The sequence below is a fragment of the Bufo bufo genome, chromosome 7 (assembly GCF_905171765.1).
Source record: "Bufo bufo chromosome 7, aBufBuf1.1, whole genome shotgun sequence".
Taxonomy (NCBI): domain Eukaryota; kingdom Metazoa; phylum Chordata; class Amphibia; order Anura; family Bufonidae; genus Bufo; species Bufo bufo.
In genome coordinates, this window is record NC_053395.1 from 112,225,264 (window position 1) to 112,249,864 (window position 24,601).

Below are 24,601 nucleotides of genomic sequence, written 5' to 3' on the forward strand. Positions count from 1 at the left end.
TGGAGGCACTAAAACATGATTAAAAAAATAAATAAAATGCTGTTATTGTGTAAAACTTAAATAAATGAAAAAAAGTATACATATTAGGTATCGTCGCATCTGTAATAACCTGCTGTATAAAAATATCACATAAACTAAACCTTCAGAACACCGTAAAAAAAAGTCAAAAAAGCCATTTTTTGTCACCTTACATCACAAAAAAGTGTAATACCAAGCGATCAAAAGTCACATGCACCCTAAAATAGTACCAATCAAGTCATCTCATACCGAAAAAAATTTGCCCCTACATAAGACAGTCGCCCAAAAAAAATAAAAATAAACTATGGCTTTCAGAATATGGCGACACTAAAAAAGTCATATTTGGTATTGTCGCATCTGTAACAACCTGCTCTATAAAAATAGCACATGATCTAACCTGTCAGAGGAACATTGTAAAAACAAAAAATAAAAACGGTGCCAAAAACAGCTATTTTTTGTTACCTTGCCTCACAAAAAGTGTAATATAGAGCAACCAAAAATCTTATGTACCCTAAAATAGTACCAACAAAACTGCCGCCTTATCCTGTAGTTGCCAAAAATGGGGTCACTTTTTGGGAGTTTCTACTCTAGGGGTGCATCGGGGGGTCTTCAAATGCAACATGGCAACTTAAAATTATCCCAGTGAAATCTGCCTTCCAAATACCATATGGCGTTCCTTTCCTTCTGCTCCCTGCCGTGTTCCCGTACAGCAGTTTATGACGACATATGGGGTGTTTCTTCAAACTACAGAATCAGGGTAATAAATATTGAGTTTTGTTAGGCTGTTAAACCTTGCTTTGTTAGCATAAAAAAATTGATAAAAATAGAAAATCTGCCCAAAAAGTGAAATTCTGAAATTTCATCTACATTTTTCTTTAATTCTTGTGAAACACCTAAAGGATTAACAAAGTTTGTAAAATCAGGTTTGAATACCTCGAAGGGTGTAGTTTCTTTAATGCGGCTATTTATGGGTGGTTTCTATTATGTAAGCCTCACAAAGTAACTACAGACCTGAACTGGTCCTCAACCCCTTAACTCCTTAAGGACCCAGGACGTACCGGTACGCCCTATTTCCCGAGTCCTTAAGGACCCAGGACGTACCGGTACGTCCTGACTTGAAATCTGTATTCCGGCGCCCCAGGGGTTAATTGGAACGGGATTTCGGCTGAAATCATTCAGCCGGCATCCCGTAACAATGCAGGGGGGGGGTCATTTGACCCCCCGTATCGGCGATCGCAGCAAACCGCAGGTCAATTCAGACCTGCGGTTTGCTGCGCTTTTTGCAGTTTCTGATCCCCGCGGACCCTGACCGCGGGGATCAGAAGCTTTAGAGTGGCTAAAATCATTATTTTTCACCCCCCCCTGCACCCCTGCACGATTTTGTGGTGCGGGGGGGGTGTCGCAGGCGGTGGGGGCGTTGCGGGAGGCGGGCGGTGCGGCAGGCGGGATCGCGATCCCCCGCCCGCCTCCCCATGAACGATCGTTGGCTTCTAGTGGTTATACCAGGGTGCCAGCACATTGCTGGCACCCTGGTATAAACGGCTGACATCTGTGCAGATGTCAGCCGTTTAACCCTTTCCATACCGCGGTCCGTACGGACCGCTGTATGGAAAAAGTTAACTGTCATCGGTCAGGGAGCTCCCTCCCTCTCCATCGGGGGGCTGCTGTGCCTTTGCAGCCCCCCCGATGGAGAGGGAGAGAGCCCCCCTCAGCCCCGTGCTTACCCTTCCCCGTCTGCGAAGTTCTGAGCAGACGGGGAGGGTTCCCATGGCAACAGGACGCCTGCTCAGGCGTCCTGCTGTCCATGGTGCTGAACAGATCTGTGCTAAAAGCTTAGATCTGTTCAGTGTAAGTAAAATACAGTACAGAACAATATATATTGTACTGTACTGTATTATACAGACATCAGACCCACTGGATCTTCAAGAACCAAGTGGGTCTGGGTCACAAAAATGTAAAAAAAAGTGAAAAAAGTTAAGATAAAAAAAAAAACATTTATCACTGAATAAAAATTAAAAAAATAAAATACACTACACATATTAGGTATCGCCGCGTCCGTAACGACCTGATCTATAAAACAGTCATGTTACTTTCCCCGCACGGTGAACGCCATAAAAATAAAAAAATAAAAACTATGAGAAAATTGAAATTTTGCCCACCTTACTTCCCAAAAAAGGTAATAAAAGTGATCAAAAAAGTTGAATGTACGCCAAAATAGTACCAATCAAACCGTCAACTCATCCTGCAAAAAATGAGACCCTACTCAAGATAATCGCCCAAAAACTGAAAAAACTATGGCTCTTAGACTATGGAAACACTAAAACATGATTTTTTTTGTTTCAAAAATGTAATCATTGTGTAAAACTTACATAAATAAAAAAAAAGTATACATATTAGGTATCGCCGCGTCCGTATCGACCGGCTCTATAAAAATATCACATGACCTAACCCCTCAGGTGACCACCGTAAAAAAATAAAAACAAAAACGGTGTAAAAAAAGCAATTTTTTGCCATCTTACGTCACAAAAAGTGTAATAGCGAGCGATCAAAAAGTCATATGCACCCCAAAATAGTGCCAATCAAACCGTCATCTCATCCCGCAAAAAATGAAACCCTACTCAAGATAATCGCCCAAAAATTGAAAAAACTATGGCTCTTAGACTATGGAGACACAAAAACATTTTTTTGGTTTTAAAAATGAAGTTATTGTATAAAACTTACATAAATAAAAAAAATTGTATACATATTAGGTATCGCCGCGTCCGTGACAACCTGCTCTATAAAATTACCACATGATAAAACCTGTCAGAGGAATTTTGTAAATAACAAAAAAAAAAAGTGCCAAAAAAGCTATTTCTTGTTACCTTGCTGCACAAAAAGTGTAATATAGAGCAACCAAAAATCATATGTACCCTAAACTAGTACCAACAAAACTGCCACCCTATCCCGTAGTTTCTAAAATAGAGTCACTTTTTTGGAGTTTCTACTCTAGGGGTGCATCAGGGGGGCTTCAAATGGGACATGGTGTCAAAAAACCAGTCCAGCAAAATCTGCCTTCCAAAAACCGTATGGCATTCCTTTCCTTGGCCATTTTTTGCAAATCTGACCAGTGTCACTTTAAGTGCTGATAACTTTAAAACGCTTTGACTTATCCAGGCCATTCTGAGATTGTTTTTTCGTCACATATTGTACTTCATGACACTGGTAAAATGAAGTCAAAAAAATTTATTTTTATTTATAAAAAAATACCAAATTTACCAATTTTTTGTTTTAAATTGCAAATTTCCAAGTTTCAATTTCTCTACTTTTATAATACATAGTAATACCTCCAAAAATAGTTATTACTTTACATTCCCCATATGTCTACTTCATGTTTGGATCAATTTGGGAATGATATTTTATTTTTGGGGGATGTTACAAGGCTTAGAAGTTTAGAAGAAAATCTTTAAATTTTTCAGAAACTTTCAAAAACCCACTTTTTAGGGACCAGTTCAGGTCTGAAGTCACTTTATGAGGCTTACATAATAGAAACCACCCAGAAATGGGATTCAAAACTGATTTTACCAACTTTGTTAACCCTTTAGGTGTTGCACAAGAGTTATTGGCAAATGGAGATGAAATTTGAGAATTACAATTTTTGGGCAAAGTTTCCATTTTAATCCATTTTTTCCAGTAACAAAGCAAGGGTTAACAGCCAAACAAAATGCTATATTTATTGCCCCGATTCTGTAGTTTGCAGAAACACCCCATATGTGGCCGTAAACTACTGTACGGGCACACAGTAGGGCGTAGAGGGAAAGGTGCGCCGTATGGTTTTTGGAAGGCAGATTTTTCTGGACTGTTTTTTTTTACACCATGTCCCATTTGAAGCCCCTCTGATTCACCCCTAGAGTAGAAACTACACCCCTCAAGGTATTCAAAACTGATTTTACAAACTTTGTGTTCCACAAGATTTATTGGAAAATAGAGATACAATTTCAAAATTTCACTTTTTTAGCAGATTTCCCATCTTAATATTTTTTTTCCAGTTACAAAGCAAGGGTTATCAGCCAAACAAAACTCACTATTTACGGCCCTGATTCTGTAGTTTACAAAAACACCCCATATGTGGTCGTAAACTGCTGTACGGGCACACGGCAGGGGGCGCAGAAGGAAAGGAATGCCATACGGTTTTTGGAAGGCAGATTTTGCTGGACTGTTTTTTTGGACACCATGTCCCATTTGAAGCCCCCCTGATGCACCCCTAGAGTAGAAACTCCAAAAAAGTGACCCCATTTTAGAAACTACGGGATAGGGTGGAAGTTTTGTTGGTACTAGTTTAGGGTACATATGATTTTTGGTTGCTCTATATTACACTTTTTGTGAGGCAAGGTAACAAGAAATAGCTTTTTTGGCACCTTTTTTTTTTGCTATTTACTAGGTATGTCCCGATACCAGTATCGGTATCGGGACCGATACCGGACATTTGCACGAGTACATTTGCACGAGTTGCACGATGTTTAGCTTAAGGCCGGATCCGGATTAATGCCTTTCAATGGGCATTAATTCCGGATCCGGCCTTGCGGCAAGTGTTCAGGATTTTCTCCGCTGCGGTATTTTCTCCGGCCAAAAAACGTTCCGGTCCTGAACTGAAGACATCCTGATGCGTCCTGATTGGATTTCTCTCCATTCAGAATGCATTGGGATAATCCTGATCAGGATTTTTCCGGCATAGAGCCCCGACGACGGAACTCTATGCCGGAAAAGAACAACGCAAGTGTGAAAGAGCCCTTAGGTAGGGTATGATTTTTGCGGGATGAGATGACGGTTTGATTGGTATTATTTTGGGGTGCATATGACTTTTTGATCGCTTGCTTTTACACTTTTTGTGACATAAGATGACAAAAAATGGCTTTTTTTACACCGTTTTTTTTTTTGTTTTTTTTACGGTGTTCACCTGAAGGGTTAGGTCATGTGATATTTGTATAGAGCCAGTCGATACGGATGCGGAGATACCTAATATGTATACTTTTTTTTTATTTATGTAAGTTTTACACAATGATTTCAAAAAATCATGTTTTAGTGTTTCCATAGTCTAAGAGCCATAGTTTTTTCAGTTTTTGGGCGATTATCTTAGGTAGGGTATGATTTTTGCGGGATGAGATGACTGTTTGATTGGTACTATTTTGGCGTACATGCGACTTTTTTGATCACTTTTATTACCTTTTTTGAAAAGTAAGGTGGGCAAAATGTAAATTTCCATAGTTTTTATTTTTTTATTTTTATGGCGTTCACCGTGCGGGGAAAGTAACATAACCGTTTTATAGATCAGGTCGTTACGGACGCGGCGATACCTAATATGTGTAGTGTATTTTTTTATTTATTTTTTATTCAGTGATAAATGTGTTTTTTTTTATCTTAACTTTTTTCACTTTTTTTTTTACTTTTTTTTGACCCAGACCCACTTGGTTCTTGAAGATCCAGTGGGTCTGATGTCTGTATAATACAGTACAGTACACTATATAGTGTATTGTACTGTATTTTACTTACACTTTGTCTGAACAGATCTATGCCTTTAGCACAGATCTGTTCAGCACCATGGACTGCAGGATGCCTGAGAAGGCGTCCCGTTGCCATGGGAACCTTCCCCGTCTGTTCAGTTGTGGCCACAACGACGGGGAAGGGTAAGGAGATGGGCTCCCTCCCTCTGTCACCCCATCCTGTCAGGGGGCTGCAAAGGCACAGCAGCCCCCCGATGTGAGAGGGAGGGAGCCCCCTCTTACTGTTAACCTTTTCCATACAGCGGTCCGTACGGACCGCGGTATGGAAAGGGTTAAACGGCTGACATCACAGCACAGATGTCAGCCGTTTATACCAGAGTGTCAGCAATGTGCTGACACTCTGGTATACCACTGGACACCAATGAATATTCAAGAGGAGGCGGGCGGGGAATCGCGATCCCGCCCCCCGCACCACCTGCACCACCTGCAACACCCCCCCTGCACCACCCGCCACCATAAAATCATTCAGGGGTGCAGGGGGGGGGTGAAAAAAACTTTATTTGGGGTATTTTAAAGTTTGATCCCCGCGGTCCCTGACCGCGGGGATCAAACTTTAAAATACCCCAAATAAAGAATCGGCAGAAAGCGCAGCCAACCGCAGGTCTGAATTGACCTGCGGTTTGCTGTGATCGCCGATACGGGAGGGTCATATGACCCCCCCCTTCCCCCGGCGTTGTGACAGTATGCCGGCTGAATGATTTCAGCCGGCATCCTGTTCGAATTAACCCCCGCAGCGCCGCAATCTCATTTTAAACTCATGACGTACCAGTACGTCATGGTTCCTTAAGGACTCGGGAAACATGCCGTACCGGTACGTCATGCGTCCCTAAGGGGTTAAAATATTTGCTTCTAAACTTCTAAGCCTAACGTCCCAAAAAAAGAAAATGTCATTTACAAAATGATCTAAACATGAAGTCGATATGGGAAATGTAAAGGAATAACTATTTTAGGAGGTATCACTATCTGTTTTCAAAACAGAGAGATTGAAATTTGCTATTTTTTCAAAAATTTTCATAAATTTGCTATTTTTTTATAAATAAAAATTTAATATTTTGACTAAAATTTACCACTGTCATGAAGTACAATATATGGCGAGAAAACAGTCTCAGAATGGCTTGGATAAGTAAAAGCATTTTAAAGTTATCACCACATAAAATGACACGTCAGATTAGCAAAAATTGCCTGGCCCTTAAGGCGTAAAATGGCTCGGCCCTGAAGAGGTTAATATGTGAATTAGGCTTTTGATGCAATGAGGAGGTCACCATTGCTCATGTTGCATCCAAGCTCTGCACTTTTCTGTGGCCAGTCCCCGCCTACCTGGATATTTCACTGCCTGGTCCTGTCAATCAAAGCGAAGGAAGGGCTGAATACAGAAAGAAGTGGAGCTCAGGTGCAACAAGAGCAATAGTGATGCCCTCATTGCACCAAATACCTAATTTGCATATGAAATCTGGTTGCTTTGGGCAATTAAAGCCAGTTTTACTTTACACCAGTTTTGATAAATCAGTCCCATAAAAGGTTTATGTTGGTTGGAATCTGTTTTGTTACTAGTTGGCATTTGGACAGGTGCAAGAAGTTTGTAATCAGCTTTGCAGCTTTCCAGCTCAGGGTAACAAAAGAAACTGGATGGGCACATTTGTTACATGCAAGCCCAGCCTTAGATGCGTTGGTGCAAGAAAATAAAGGTTGCAAATCTGGCTATTATCACTAAAATGATGAGCGAATCGAATCAGATGAAGTGGAATTCAATTAGAATTTCTTAAAAAATTTGATTTGCAATGAATGCGACTTTCCTCGCGCTTCGTGGTAATGAATCGCAATTTTTCCTAAAATGGCGGCTACACGTTTATGGACATGGGGCAAGGAACTCTGGGAAGGCAGGCTAAACCATAATGCCATGCATGCAGCCAATCAGCAGCCAGCCCTGTGATGTCACAGCCCTATAAATACGGCGGCCATCTTAGAGTCAGACATTTTCCAGCGTTCTGAGTGCAGGGACAGACGTGAGCAGGCGCTGGAGACAGCAATAGGAAAAACCTCATTGTAAAAACTGTAAAAACTATTTATAAGTGCAGGGAAAGGATAGGGACGAATCATTTCACTGCATCTTAGTGCAGGGAGAGACGTCTGAAGTCGCTTGGGACAGTGCTAGAAAAAGCTCATTGTGAAAAAAAAAAGCGATTTACAAGTGGAGGGAAACATTATTTGGGGATCCAAATAGCCATTATACAGCTCTGGCATTCCAGCAATTAGTTCTTGTTATTGGGGTGCAAGTGCTATGTTAAAAAGCCTTTAGTGGCTTATATCATATTCACTTCTGCAGTTATTTGTGTAGAAAGAGTTTAGTGACCTATTTCAGTACAAAGAGGAAAAATATGTACGCATTTCACTTCTGCAGTTATTTGTGGCAAAAGAGTTTAGTGGCCTATTTCAGTACAAAAAGAAAATTAAATTTGCAGTTCATGTCGGCGGTTATGTGTTGAAAGCATTAAGTGGCCTATTTCAGTACAAAAAGAAAAATATATTCTCCGTTCACGTCGGCGGTTATATGTCTTGAAAGCTTTTAGTGGCCTATTTCAGTACAAAAATAAAAATATTTTCTCAATTCACATCGGCGGTTACATGTGTTGAAATCATTTAGTGGCTTATTTCAGTACAAAAAGAAAAATATATTCTCCGTTCACGTTGGTGGTTATATGTGTTGAAAGCATTGCTGGGAGTCAGCAGGGTGGCAGCAGTGGGAGATCGGGAGCCAAACATGCCCGTGGTAGACCACCTGCTTCGCAGCAGCCTACCTGCCCGGGAAGTAGTGGTGCAGGGGTTCACGGAAGCAGCGGCGGTAGCCGTCAGTCAGTGCCGTCTGTTGGGGGGGGGGGGGGGGAATCACCTACTCGGCGATGTGACAGTTTTTTGTTAAGCAGCTGAAGTAGGTTAACATGGCCATATGTAGAATATGTTGGCAGAAGGTAAAGCGTGACCATAGCCCTGTGTCAACATATGCAGCGTCACCATATGTGGTATCCTGATGCTGCTGCCATCTCCACACTGTCACCTTGCCACTCTGTGGTATCCTGATGCTGCTACTGCTATCTCCACACTATGTCAACCTTGCCACTCTGTGGTGTTCTGATGCTGCTACTGCCATCTCCACACTATGTCACCTTGCCACCTTGTGGTATTCTGATGCTCTACTGCCATCTCTACACTATGTCACCTTGCCACTCTGTGGTATCCTACTACTGCTGCTGCCGCCATCTCCACACTGTTTCACCTTGCCACTGTGGTATCCTCCTGCTGCCGCCATCTCCACACTGTCACCTTGTCACTCTGCGGTATCCTCCTGCTGCCATCTCCACACTATGTCACCTTGGCACTCTGTGGTATCCTCCTGATACTGCTGCTGTCGCCACCTCCAGACTCTGTGATTGGGCCACTCTGCGGTCTCCTTATGCTGCTGCCAACTCCAGACTCTGTCATTGTGCCACTCTGTGGCCTCCACACTCTGTCATAGGTCCACTCTGTGGACTTCTCATGCTGTTCCCACCCACCCCACTTCATGACTGGGCCACTATTTTGCCTTTAGTCCTGGCTGACATCATCATTTATTTGACCTTTCTTCTGATCATTCAGAAGGAAGGAAAAATGAGACGAACAGCGGTTCCTGTCTGTGTAATAGCTGTAATGCCTGTATAGTCCCATCAGAATTGGCTTATGATTTAGTAGCCAAAATCAGGAGTGGGTACAAAACACAGAAGACATGCAAATATTCCATTCACGTGTCATCTCTGTTTTAGTTCCACTCCTGTTTTTTTTGGCATTAGCAATACTGATGGATTATTGAGCAAATGCTGCTTCACAGACGGGATCCGTTTTTTGTGCGTTATTGTTCTGACAGATTAGAGGAAGGGCAAATTAATCAGTGATGTCAACACAAACGTATTGCTGACACCCTCTTTACGCGTTTAATAGAACAGGTTCTGATAACATCTATGTGGAATCAGCTGGCGACGGTGTAAAAGGAGTGCGCTTCTTGGCACTAACATCGACCTGTAAGGCTGAGTTCATACTTGAGTTATTTGGTCAATTATGGCCCCGTGACTGCCCTAATAAGTGAAGTGTGCAGTGATTCAAAGAACAACGCCTTTCATCTGCATGTCATACGGACTCACAGTATTATTTCACTACCAAAGCAGACTTCCTATGCGTGTTACTACAAGGCACAGTGTTCTACACCACTATAAAGGCTCTCAGAAGCCAGGAAATAGCTGGGTTTTTTTACCGTAATTTGGCACAAATATATTCGGATCGACTTGAAATTTTCCCGAAAAATTTGGCGAACTGGCGAATCAAATTTTTGAAAAATTTGCTAATTTCTTGTCCTGGTGGTTGACAGAACAATGATGGAACTGGACAGCAAGAGGTGCACAAAGGCAAACCTTGACATGGACAGATGATCTGATTAGAAGAATGACCACAACGATTCATTCTCAATCTATACTGCAAGTGAAATTGGACATTACATTCCAAGTCTAGGGCGGCAAACAAAGTCTACACAAACCATCAAACTTTGTTTGCATGACGTTGGAGTATGTGCCAGGTGTCCAACAACAGGTGTTCCACTGACCTCATACCACAGCTCTCAAAGGCTATCATGGTGCACAGCAAGATGGCAATGGAGGCCTGAATGAATGTCTTTCCTCCTCAGCGATGAGTTTCACTTTTGTCTCGGATGCAATGATAGCCAGAGATTGGTCTGTAGTTCACATAAAGAAGCCTTCACAAGGGAACTTCACACTGGTCCTACTCCCTGCATTATGGTGTGGGGAGCATGCATAATGTATGGTAGCCTCTGTCTTCATTTCAGATACACTAACCACTTAGCATCAAACTAATTTGATCATGTACCCAGTGGTACAGCCATTTCTCGAGTGTGTCCCAGGAGCCGTTTTTCAACAAGACAGCGCCAGGCCACTTGTTGCTCGTGCTACTGTGAGCAGCCTGCGTGGCCTAAGCGTGCTACCATGGCCTGCAGCATTTCCCACTTGTCTCCCATTGAGCATATCTGGGATGTCATTGGCAGCATCTTATCTTGATGATGTGCATACCCAAGTGACAGAACATTAGTCAGACAACCATTAATAACCTCATTGATAGCATGCCAAGGTGTGTAAATACATGTAGAGTCAGGTCCATAAATATTGGGAAATCGACACAATTGTAACATTTTTGACTCTATACACCACCACAATGGATTTGAAATTAAACAAACTAGATGTGCTTTAACTGCAGACTGCCAGCTTTAATGTGAGGGTTTTACACAAAGTAGTAAGCAGATGGCTCACTCTGATTTATCACGACAGGTGCACAAGTTCAAAGAAGCACCCCCTGATTCTGATTGGTATAAATGTAGATTGGATGGAACCGGCACTCAAACAATAGGAATTCACGTGGAACTTGAATAATATTAATATTAAAATATTTATTAAACAGTAAATAATGAATCCTATGTGCACAAGGTTAAAATTAATCTAAAAAAAATATAAAAAGCATATACAATCATGTGTATCAATCAGATGTCTACAGCTGGAACACAAAAACCTGTACACTACGACACAGAGGGATGCATCCGTGTCCCCCAAATTGGGTTTGGCTGTTAGATCGCAGCCGTCTGTGGCAGAGCAAGACAGGATAAACTATATAGGTGTGTTCCGGATATAGTCAATTGCATGTAGTTTTCATACAGATTTCACATACTTAATAATGCATATCAATAAAATCTTATGCCACCTTATAGGATATAAGATATTCGGAATAAGTCCGTAGTTCACACTGTGTGTGAATTATCTGTTTGTTAGGGTCGTCTCAAAGGTCTGAGTACGCCATGTGTGGAAAAGTCAATTGTCCAGCAAGTATGTTGCTTCCGTACTTATATCGCCTGTTATTCAGCCATTCAGTACAGCTTCACTTAGATTTGTGTTGTATCTTTACTCACTGTGTCCCAAGTAGGCTCACTGGATAGATTCCGCGGAAGGGTTACTTCTCGTGGCGTTGCACGCTTCAGCCTTTCTCCGCTTGATTTGTGTCAGGTCAGGTCTTGGTTTAGATCCCGTCTCTATTCTCGCAGGAGACCTGTATCAGGTATTTCACTTTCGTGAGTCCTACAGCCAAACTTGGTCTTACGTGAGCTGGAAGTTGATGAATCTTTTCGTTCTTTAGTACATGGCCATGCACCGCTGAGATAGTTACTTCACAGGTAATACGCCCAGACGCGTTTCGAGATATCTTATTTCTTCCTCAGTGGGTAACCTGTGAATTCTGATCTCTCATCTTTTATATTCTTGACTTAATTAGCTAATTAATTCCACCTGTTCCAGAAATTCTGTGATGGGGTGGAACCTTTAGTTTTCCTTAGTCTTTTCTTTTCCATATAATCCCATCTTATTTCTACATCGGCATATTCATTTATAATGGTATCTTCCCATATATATATACACACATATAAATTATATACGCAAATATAATATAAATATTTAAAAATAATTAAAAAGTGTCCAAGGGAGATATTTCTCTATTGTGATTTAAAATCTTATCGGATATTCGCTATCTTACAATCAAGGGAGATATTTCTATTCATCACATCCTTATGTCGGCATTATCTGATTCTATTATACTCAGATTTTCAAAGAGTTTGTCCACCCATATTTTCCGATATAAATGCCCAATTCCTTGTTTTGAGGTATAGTTATTAATAATCATCTCAAGGGAGATTTCTACATATCCCAACCCTAGAAATTATATGTTGATCACACTCTTCTCAAGAACGGATTAATTCAATGTTAGGATAATAGAGAAAGTTTTTGTTTTTTGTTGTTTTGTGTTTTTTTATTTTTTATTTTTCCCAAAAATTTTTGTCAAAAAAACTTTTCGAAAAATGTTTTCATTATTTTTCATCCTTCTTTCTTATATGAATTATTTTCTGTGGGTGATCTTTATTCCTCCATTTCAATATTAGTTGTATCAACTTCTATCCTGTGGTTTCTTTTTACTATTGCACTGTTTTTTCGTTGCGGTTTTTTCTTTGCGGTTTTTATGTTGCGGTTTTTGTATTGCGGTTTTTTTCTTGCGGTTTTTTCTTTTTTTATATTTTGCAAGGATATAAGTAGAATGGTCTTATCTGCCTACTATTTAGTGAATTTTTTCAATCTAATTATTTAATCAGAGACTTTGTGTTTTTCCATTTTTGTATATAAATCAGTACTTTATAACAAATGTCTATTTATCCATATATACCGCTGCAAATAGATTCATAATTCTAACCATAATTAGTTTTTCTATAATTTATGTCTTTGTTCCTATATTTTTTATATTTCAAATAAAACCAAAAATTTCCAAATCTGAATTTAGCCCTGCGGGAAGAAGGCTGCCAAAATCATAGATTCTTCTGGATTCCGCCCGTGACATTCTTATAATGTGATTGCCTCCTCTCCAGTGTATGTCCACCTTCTCCAGGGCCACAAAAGAGAAACCCCTCAGGTCACTATTGTGGAACATTTTAAAATGTTTAGATAGAGAGTGGTTTTCATATCCTTTTCTGATGTTATTTAAGCCCTTAAGGACACAGCCTTTTTACACCTTAGGACCAGGCCATTTTTTGCAAATCTGACCAGAGTCCCTTTAAGTGCTGATAACTTTAAAACGCTTTGACTTATCCAGGCCGTTCTGAGATTGTTTTTTCGTCACATATTGTACTTCATGACACTGGTAAAATGAAGTCAAAAAAATTATTTTTTTTGCACCAAAAAATACCTATTTTAACAAAAATTTCGAAAAATTTGCAAATTTCAAAGTTTCAGTTTCTCTACTTCTGTAATACATAGTAATACCCCAAAAAATTGTGATGACTTTACATTCCCCATATGTCTACTTCATGTTTGAATTGTTTTGGGAATGATATTTTATTTTTTGGGGATGTTATAAGGCTTAGAAGTTTAGAAGCAAATCTTGAAATTTTTCAGAAATTTACAAAAACTCAATTTTTAGGGACCAGTTCAGGTCTCAAGTCACTTTGCGAGGCTTACATAATAGAAACCACCCAAAAATGACCCCATCTAAGAAACTACACCCCTCAAGGTATTCAAAACTGATTTTACATACATCGTTAACCCTTTAGGTGTTGCACAAGAGTTATTGGCAAATGGCGATGAAATTTGCGAATTTCATTTTTTTGCCTAATTTTCAATTTTAACCCATTTTTTCCACTAACAAAGCAAGGGTTAACAGCCAAACAAGACTGTATCTTTATTGCCCTGACTCTGCTGTTTACAGAAACACCCCATATGTGGCCGTAAACTACTGTACTGGCACACAGCGGGGCGTAGAGTGAAAGGTGCGCCGTTTGGTTTTTGGAGGGCTGATTTTGCTGGACTGTTTTTTTGGCACCATGTCCCATTTGAAGCCCCCCTGATGCACCCCTAGAGTAGAAACTCCATAAAAGTGACCCCATCTAAGAAACTACACCCCTCAAGGTATTCAAAACTGATTTTACAAACTTTGTTAACCCTTTAGGTGTTGCACAAGATTTAATGGAAAATAGAGATACAATTTCAAAATTTCACTTTTTTGGCAGATTTTCCATTTTAATATTTTTTTTCCAGTTACAAAGCAAGGGTTAACAGCCAAACAAAACTCATTATTTATGGCCCTGATTCTGTAGTTTACAGAAACACCCCATATGTGGTCGTAAACAGCTGTACGGGCACACGGCAGGGCGCAGAAGGAAAGGAACGCCATACGGTTTTTGGAAGGCAGATTTTGCTGGACAGTTTTCTTTTACACCATGTCCCATTTGAAGCCCCCCTGATGCACCCCTAGAGTAGAAACTCCAAAAAAAGTGACCCCATTTTAGAAACTACGGGATAGGTTGGCAGTTTTGTTGGTACTAGTTTAGGGTACATATGATTTTTGGTTGCTCTATATTACACTTTTTGTGCGGCAAGGTAACAAGAAATAGATTTTTTGGCACGTTTTTATTTTTTGTTATTTACAACATTCATCTGACAGGTTAGATCATGTGGTAATTTTATAGAGCAGGTTGTCACGGACGCGGCGATACCTAATATGTATACAATTTTTTTTATTTATGTACGTTTTACATAATGATTTCATTTTTAAAACAAAAAAAATGTTTTAGTGTCTCCATAGTCTAAGAGCCATAGTTTTTTCAGTTTTTGGGCGATTATCTTAAGTAGGGTCTCATTTTTTTGCGGGATGAGATGACGGTTTGATTGGCATCTATTTTGGGGTGCATATGACTTTTTGATTGCTTGCTATTACACTTTTTGTGACATAAGATGACAAAAAATGGCTTTTTTCACACCATTTTTATTATTATTTTTTTACGGTGGTCATCTGAGGGGTTAGATCATGTGATATTTTTATAGAGCCGGTCGATACGGATGCGGCGATACCTTATATGTATACTTTTTTTTATTTATGTAAGTTTTACACAATGATTTCATTTTTGAAACAAAAAAAGAGCCATAGTTTTTTCAGTTTTTGGGCGATTATCTTGGGTAGGGTATGATTTTTGCGGGATGAGATGACGGTTTGATTGGTACTATTTTGGCGTACATGCGACTTTTTTGATCACTTTTATTACCTTTTTTGGGAAGTAAGGTGGGCAAAATTTCAATTTCATCATAGTTTTTTATTTTTTATTTTTATGGCGTTCACCGTTCGGGTAAAGTAACATAACCGTTTTATAGATCAGGTCGTTACGGACGCGGCGATACCAAACATGTGTAGGGAATTTTATTTTTTTCATTTTTAATCAGTGATAAATGTGTTTTTTGATTTTTACTTTTTTTTCACTTTTATTCACTTTTTTTTTGACCCAGACCCACTTGGTTCTTGAAGATCCAATGGGTCTGATGTCTGTATAATACAGTACAGTACAATATATATTGTACTGCACTGTATTTTACACTTGTCTGAACAGATCTATGCCTTCTAGCACAGATTTGTTCAGCACCATGGACAGCAGGACGCCTGAGAGGCGTCCTGTTGCCATGGGAACCTTCCCCGTCTGCTCAGTACTGGTCAGAACTGCGCAGACGGGGAAGGGTAAGGAGGGGATCTGTCGGGGGGCTGTCTGGGGGCTCTCTCCCTCCCCATCGGGGGGCTGCAAAGGCACAGCAGCCCCCCGATGGGAGAGGGAGGGAGCTCCCTGCGCTGTTAACCTTTTCCATACAGCGGTCCGTACGGACCGCTGTATGGAAAGGGTTAAACGGCTGACATCGCATCGCAGATGTCAGCCGTTTATACCAGGGTGCCAGCAATGTGCTGGCACCCTGGTATACCCACTAGAAACCAACGATTATACAAGGGGAGGCGGGCGGGGGGTCGCGATCCCGCCTGTCGCACCGCCCGCCTCCCGCACTGCCCACACCGCCCGCAACCCTCCCCCTGCACCCCCCGCCACCATAAAATCATTCGGGGGTGCAGGGGGGGTTAATAAAACATTATTTTAGGCATATAAAGTTTCTGATCGCGGGGACCAGAAACTGCAGAAATCGCAGCAAACCGCATTTAGCCTAGGTGCCTGCTCAATGATTTGAGCAGGCACCGGGTTCCGATCACTGCCGGCCGGGCGGCAGTGATCGGAACAACACATGACGTACCGGTACGTCATGTGTCCTTAAGTACCAGGACATCATGACGTACCGGTATGTCATGTGTCCTTAAGAGGTTAAATGTTCCGTGATTCTCACTCTCAGGGGTCTCTTGGTTCTGCCAATGTACTGTTTCTGGCAGGGGCACTGGAAAAGGTAGACAACACTGGAGGAATCGCATGTCAAGCAACCCTACTAATTATGGTTAGAATTATGAATCTATTTGCAGCGGTATATATGGATAAATAGACATTTGTTATAAAGTACTGATTTATATACAGAAATGGAAAAACACAAAGTCTCTGATTAAATAATTAGATTGAAAAAATTCACTAAATAGTAGGCAGATAAGACCATTCTACTTATATCCTTGCAAAATATAAAAAAAGAAAAAACCGCAATACAAAAACCGCAACAACAAAAAACGCTAAGAAAAAACCGCAACGAAAAAACAGTGCAATAGTAAAAAGAAACCACAGGATAGAAGTTGATACAACTAATATTGAAATGGAGGAATAAAGATCACCCACAGAAAATAATTCATATAAGAAAAAAGGGTGAAAAATAATGAAACCTTTTTTGAAAAAGTTTTTTTGACAAAATTTTTTTGGCAAAATAAAAAATAAAAAAACACAAAACAACAAAAAACAAAAACTTTTTCTATTATCCTAACATTGAATTAATCCGTTCTTGAGAAGAGTGTGATCAACATATAATTTCTAGGGTTGGGATTTGTAGAAATCTCCCTTGAGATGATTATTAATAACTATACCTCAAAACAAGGAATTGGGCATTTATATCGGAAAATATGGGTGGACAAACTCTTTGAAAATCTGAGTATAATAGAATCAGATAATGCCGACATAAGGATGTGATGAATAGAAATATCTCCCTTGATTGTAAGATAGCGAATATCCGATAAGATTTTAAATCACAATAGAGAAATATCTCCCTTGGACACTTTTTAATTATTTTTAAATATTTATATTATATTTGCGTATATAATTTATATGTGTGTATATATATATGGGAAGATACCATTATAAATTAATATGCCGATGTAGAAATAAGATGGGATTATATGGAAAAGAAAAGACTAAGGAAAACTAAAGGTTCCACCCCATCACAGAATTTCTGGAACAGGTGGAATTAATTAGCTAATTAAGTCAAGAATATAAAAGATGAGAGATCAGAATTCACAGGTTACCCACTGAGGAAGAGATAAGATATCTCGAAACGCGTCTGGGCGTATTACCTGTGAAGTAACTATCTCAGCGGTGCATGGCCATGTACTAAAGAACGAAAAGATTCATCCACTTCCAGCTCACGTAAGACCAAGTTTGGCTGTAGGACTCACGAAAGTGAAATACCTGATACAGGTCTCCCGCGAGAATAGAGACGGGATCTAAACCAAGACCTGACCTGACACAAATCAAGCGGAGAAAGGCTGAAGCGTGCAACGCCACGAGAAGTAACCCTTCCGCGGAATCTATCCAGTGAGCCTACTTGGGACACAGTGAGTAAAGATACAACACAAATCTAAGTGAAGCTGTACTGAATGGCTGAATAACAGGCGATATAAGTACGGAAGCAACATACTTGCTGGACAATTGACTTTTCCACACATGGCGTACTCAGACCTTTGAGACGACCCTAACAAACAGATAATTCACACACAGTGTGAACTACGGACTTATTCCGAATATCTTATATCCTATAAGGTGGCATAAGATTTTATTGATATGCATTATTAAGTATGTGAAATCTGTATGAAAACTACATGCAATTGACTATATCCGGAACACACCTATATAGTTTATCCTGTCTTGCTCTGCCACAGACGGCTGCGATCTAACAGCCAAACCCAATTTGGGGGACACGGATGCATCCCTCTGTGTCGTAGTGTACAGGTTTTTGTGTTCCAGCTGTAGACATCTGATTGATACACATGATTGTATATGCTTTTTATATGTTTTTTAGATTAATTTTAACCTTGTGCACATAGGATACATTATTTACTGTTTAATAAATATTTTAATATTAATATTATTCAAGTTCCACGTGAATTCCTATTGTTTGAGTGCCGGTTCCATCCAATCTACATTTAATGTGAGGGTATTTACATCCAAATCAGGTGAACGGTGTAGGAATTACAACAGTTTGCATATGTGCCTCTCACTTGTTAAGAAACCAAAAGTAATGGAACAATTGGCTTCTCAGCTGTTCAATGGCCAGGTGTGTGTGTTATTGCCTCATTATCCCAATTACAATGAGCAGATAAAAGGTCCAGAGTTAATTTCAAGTGTGCTATTTGCATTTGGAATCTGTTGCTGTCAAGTCTCAAGATGAAATCCAAAGAGCTTTCACTATCAGCGAAGCAAGCCATCATTAGGCTGAAAACACAAACCAATCAGAGAGATAGCAAAAACATTAGGCGTGGCCAAAACAACTGTTTCGAACATTCTTAAAAAGAAGGCACGCACCGGTGAGGTCAGCAACACCAAAAGACCCAGAAGACCACGGAAAACAACTGTGGTGGATGACCGAAGAATTCTTTCCCTGGTGAAGAAAACACCCTTCACAACAGTTGGCCAGATCAAGAACACTCTCCAGGAGGTAGGTGTATATGTGTCAAAGTCAACAATCAAGAGAAGACTTCACCAGAGTGAATACAGAGGGTTGACCATAAGATGTAAACCATTGGTGAGCCTCAAAAACAGGAAGGTCAGATTACAGTTTGCCAAACGACATCTAAAAAGCCTTCACACTTCTGGAACAATATCCTATGGACAGATGAGACCAAGATCAACTTGTACCAGAGTGATGGGAAGAGAAGAGTATGGAGAAGGAAAGGAACTGCTCATGATCCTAAGCATACCACCTCATCAGTGAAGCATGGTGGTGGTAGTGTCATGGCGTGGGCATGTATGGCTGCCAATGCAACTGGTTCAGTACCCCCCCAAAACAGTACCAATTTATAGAGCTGTTTGTTACGGACGTGGCGATACCTAATATGTATACTTTTTTTTTATTTTTTTCACTTTAGCACAATAGCAGTTTTGAAGCAAAAAATAATCATATTTTAGTGTCTCCATAGTCTGAGAGCCATAGCTTTTTTTTTTTTTGACCGATTGTCTTAGGTAGGGTCTCATTTTTTTGCGGGATGAGGTGACGGTCTGATTGGTACTATTTTGGGGGGCATATGCCTTTTTGATCACTTGCTGATGCAATTTTTGTGATGTAATGTGATAAAAATGGCTTCTTTTTTGTGGTTAGGTCATGTAATATTTTTATAGAGCTGTTTATTACAGACGTGGCGATACCTAAGGGCTCTTTCACACTTGCGTTGTTGTCTTCCGGCATAGAGTTCCGTCGTCGGGGCTCTATGCCGGAAGAATCCTGATCAGGATTATCCTAATGCATTCTGAATGGAGAGAAATCCGTTCAGGATGCATCAGGATGTCTTCAGTTCCGGAACGGAACGTTTTTTGGCCGGAGAAAATACCGCAGCATGCTGCGCTTTTTGCTCCGGCCAAAAATCCGGAACACTTGCCGCAAGGCCGGATCCGGAATTAATGCCCATTGAAAGGCATTGATCCGGATCCGGCCTTAAGCTAAACGTTGTTTCGGCGCATTGCCGCATCCGACATTTAGCTTTTTCAGAGTGGTTACCATGGCTGCCGGGACGCTAAAGTCCTGGCAGCCATGGTAAAGTGTAGTGGGGAGCGGGGAGCAGTGTACTTACCGTCCGTGCGGCTCCCCGGGCGCTCCAGAGTGACGTCAGGGCGCCACAAGCGCATGGATCATGTGATCACATGTGATCACGTCATCCATGCGCATGGGGCGCTCTGACGTCATTCTGGAGCGCCCCGGGAGCCGCACGGACTGTAAGTATACCGCTCCCCCGCTCCCCGCTCCTACTATGGCAACCAGGACTTTAATAGCGTCCTGGGTGCCATAGTAACACTGAAAGCATTTGGAAGACGGTTCCGTCTTCAAATGCTTTCAGTACACTTGCGTTTTTCCGGATCCGGAGTGTAATTCCGGCAAGTGGAGTACACGCCGGATCCGGACAACGCAAGTGTGAAAGAGGCCTAATATGTACCGTATATTATTTTTTTATGTATTTCACTTTAGCACAATAATAGCAGTTTTGAAACAAAAAATATGATGTTTTAGTGTCTCCATGTTCTGAGAGCTATAGTTTTTTTTTTTTTTTTTGGGCGATTGTCTTAGTTAGGGGCTCATTTTTTGCGGGATGAGGTGACGGTTTTATTGATACCATTTTATGCTAATCGACTTCGGATGTTTCATCCAAAGTCGATTTGCTCATCCCTAGTCACCACGCGCCTCGTGAGATTTTGCTCTTCACGATCAAATTGATGAGGCAAGTATGATTTTATTTATTTTTATAATTATAGACCTTAATATTAATGTCAGATGCTATGATCAGCGTTGAACTGAGCATCTGAGGGGTACAATAATGGGGAGCGGCGCAATCGCCGTTCCATGTCATTGCATCCACTTTTTACTGTACAATTCGTTACAAAGCAAAAAAAAATTAAAAATATTTAATTTGTAGAAGCAGCTGAATCGAATTTTCAAGAACGTTGCTCATCTCTAGTTGAGGCACATTGAGAGAATTAGGAGTTTTATATACTAACACTCAGGTTTCTATACACCAGCCTTTTTAACATTCCTGTGAGTGCACTCCTTTGGGTACATGTACCACAGGTTGAGAAACTGGACTCTACATGACTGGTTTTGATTTTGTGACTTGTGGCTTTTTTTAATGACCTTTCTTCTCTTTTTTGTCTCTGGTTATTGTTTCCTCCCTTTTACATTTCACTCTATATTTTCTCATGTCTGAGTAAAGATTACCATCCAGCTTAAAAGATTTATGGGTTGAGTAAGGATGCCTTCACATGTGACTGAATGCATTTCCAGAAAAGCCCACAGCATAGTTTTCCTATGAGTTTTAAAGTGGCAGTGTACAAAAGATTAGATCTGTGGGGGTCTGAGCGCTTAGAACGAGCAGAGAGAAGCTTGCATTTAGCGCATTCTCAATCCTCGCTGCAGGACAAGAAGAGAACTGGATTCAGTAGAAAGTCTATGGGCCTGTCTTATGCAGTGAGGAGAGATTGTGCTAAGATCATTCTTATCACTCATTTTAGAGATTGTGGGGGTTTCAACACTCAGACCCCCACCAACCTAAACTTTTCATACAGACCTATAACGTATCAAAAGTTTACTGTAAGTACAATGCCTCTCTAAGTTTGTCTTTTTTTTTTTTTAATCTGTAAGTCTGTTTTCTGCTGTGGAAAACCTGATTTTGTACACAAATTCTCCATAAATTTCAGTGGGAAATCATAATCCGCCAATGAAATCCACATCAAAATCCACAGTAAAAATCTGCACCTAAATCAACATGAACCTAAAAATATGCAGTGTGCATGTTTCCACCACGTGTGAAGACACCCTTCTAACTGCACATTAATTCTATATTTTGTGGGCTTTGTTTAAAGCAATGCTCCAACTCAAAAAAGAAATTCACATGAACTCTCAATTCCTGGTCTTCTCTTCTGACATCCAGGATGGCTGCCCCACTTCTCAGACTGCCTGATGCACACTATGCCTCTGGTAGCTCTTGGATTGTCCAGCACTGCTCACATAAGCAGTGCTGGCCAATCTAAGAGAAGGCTGGACAAGTAGAAAGAGTCTTGGGCTTCCAAAGACAGCTTCCATCAGGTAGTCTGAGAAGCTGTGAGGCAATCTTGGATAGCAGAAGAGAAACCAGAAAATTAGCAGACATGCAACTAAAAGATGAAAAGGACATCATGTAAGTGTTATGTTTGTCCCCCTTAATGTGATTTTATTTTATTTTTTACTTCAACCAGAGGGTCACTTTAACAAAGAAATTTATTTTTACATTTATGTTTTTTTTTTTTTCCAAAACTATATAGATAGTTCGTCTGTATTATAATGAAAGAAAGGATTTTTCCCACTGCTATCCAGTTTTCTTCATGAATATTCTTGTCCCAGCTTCATCTGTGGATGTAAATGTAACACCAGATAAAACCCAAGTGTTGCTACATAATAAGGTATGTAACTATTCTTATAGCAGACACTTCCCAGAAAGACAGTCATTTAGTATTTAAATGCTTCAAGCAAGTGGCTGCATATTACTATTCGGCAGCATTGGAATTCCTAATACATTATACAGAATTATTCAGGATATTATATTTTTATGTATGTTTTTGTGTGTGTGTGTCAGTCACTTTTTTGGGTGACTCTCTATTTTAATTACATGATCGTACAAGTTATGTCTTAAAGGGAACCTGTCACCAGTTTTATGGTGTCCTAACTAAGGGCAACATAAATAAGTGACTGATTCTCTTAGCACAATGCTGGGTCACTTTCTTTAATTGACCCAGTCAATCTGCCAACATCTTGTATTGAAAAGCTCCAGCTGATAATGATGAGTCATGAATATTCATGAGCTCCTGACTCTCCCCGCCCACCTGCTGCTGAATGACAGTTTGTTTCCATATGAATCAGCAGCCGGTGGGCAGGGGAGTGGCTATAGCTCTGAATTAAATATACGCTGGACTCAATGACATCACGCCGGACTCAAATCAGCTCATTAGCATGCGGCATCTTTGTGTGTATATTATGAGGTAACCATCTGTCACACCAGTAAGTGAATACATCTAAGGTACTTTTTAGTAGTTAATGATTGTATATAATTAGTTAGATTATAATCAAATATCCACATGACAGGTTCCCTTTAAATATCCACATCTCCTGCTGGTTATTGTTTAACCACTTAAGGACCACAGGTTTATACCCCCCTAGTGACCAGGCCCTTTTTTCCAAATCGGCACTCCACAACTTTAACGGTTTATTGCTCGGTCATGCAACTTACCACCCAAATGAATTTTACCTCCTTTTCTTCTCACTAATAGAGCTTTCATTTGGTGGTATTTCATTGCTGCTGACATTTTAACTTTTTTTTGTTATTAATCGAAATTTAACGATTTTTTGTTTGGGTAAAAAAAAAATGGTTTGGGTAAAAGTTATAGCGTTTACAAACTATGGTACAAAAATGTGAATTTCCGCTTTTTGAAGCAGCTCTGACTTTCTGAGCACCTGTCATGTTTCCTGAGATTCTACAATGGCCAGACAGTACAAACACCCCACAAATGACCCCATTTCGGAAAGTAGACACCCTAAGGTATTCGCTGATGGGCATAGTGAGTTCATAGAACTTTTTATTTTTTGTCACAAGTTAGCGGAAAATGATGAATTTTTAAAAAAAAAAAATTTTTCTTACAAAGTCTTATATTCCACTAACTTGTGACAAAAAATAAAAACTTCCATGAACTCACTATGCCCATCATGAAATACCTTGGGGTGTCTTCTTTCCAAAATGGGGTCACTTGTGGGGTAGTTATACTGCCCTGGCATTTTAGGGGCCCAAATGCGTGCGAAGTAGTTTGAAATCAAAATGTGTAAAAAATGGCCTGTGAAATCCGAAAGGTGCTCTTTGGAATGTGGGCCCCTTTGCCCACCTAGGCTGCAAAAAAGTGTCACACATGTGGTATCGCCGTACTCAGGAGAAGTTGTGGAATGTGTTTTGGGGTGTCATTTTACATATACCCATGCTGGGTGAGAGAAATTTCTTGGCAAAAGACAACTTTTCCCATTTTTTTATACAAAGTTGGCATTTGACCAAGATATTTATCTCACCCAGCATGGGTATATGTAAAATGACACCCCAAATCACATTCCCCAACTTCTCTTGAGTACGGCGATACCACATGTGTGACACTTTTTTGCAGCCTAGATGCGCAAAGGGGCCCACATTCCTTTTAGGAGGGCATTTTTAGACATTTGGATCCCAGACTTCTTCGCACGCTTTAGGGCCCCTAAAATGCCAGGGCAGTATAAATACCCCACATGTGACCCCATTTTGGAAAGAAGACACCCCAAGGTATTCAATGAGGGGCATGGCGAGTTCATAGAATTTTTTTTTTTTTTGGCACAAGTTATCGGAAATAGATTTTTTTAGTTTTTTCTCACAAAGTCTCCCTTTCCGCTAACTTGGGACAAAAATTTCAATCTTTCATGGACTCAATATGCCCCTCAGCGAATACTTTGGGGTGTCTTCTTTCCAAAATGGGGTCATTTGTGGGGTGTTTGTACTGCCCTGGCATTTGAGGGTCTCCGCAGTCATTACATGTATGGCCAGCATTAGGAGTTTCTGCTATTCTCCGTATATTGAGCATACGGGTAATGAGATTTTTTTTTTTCGTTCAGCCTCTGGGCTGAAAGAAAAAATGAACGGCACAGATTTCTTCATTTGCATCGATC

At 40.3% G+C, this 24,601-nt stretch overlaps 1 protein-coding gene across 5 annotated transcripts in view; it reads left to right on the forward strand.

Annotated features, from left to right (window-relative positions):
- Positions 1-24,601, forward strand: part of PMS1 (PMS1 homolog 1, mismatch repair system component) — a 581,602-nt gene that overhangs the window by 437,214 nt on the left and 119,787 nt on the right. For 4 of the 5 annotated variants that reach the window (XM_040439910.1, XM_040439915.1, XM_040439911.1 and 1 more), the window contains one exon: positions 22,192-22,329. The exons of the other annotated variant lie outside the window; for it this stretch is intronic. In XM_040439910.1, the coding sequence (XP_040295844.1) occupies positions 22,192-22,329 (138 nt within the window). The remainder of the gene's footprint in view (positions 1-22,191; positions 22,330-24,601) is intronic. 5 annotated transcript variants of the gene reach the window in all.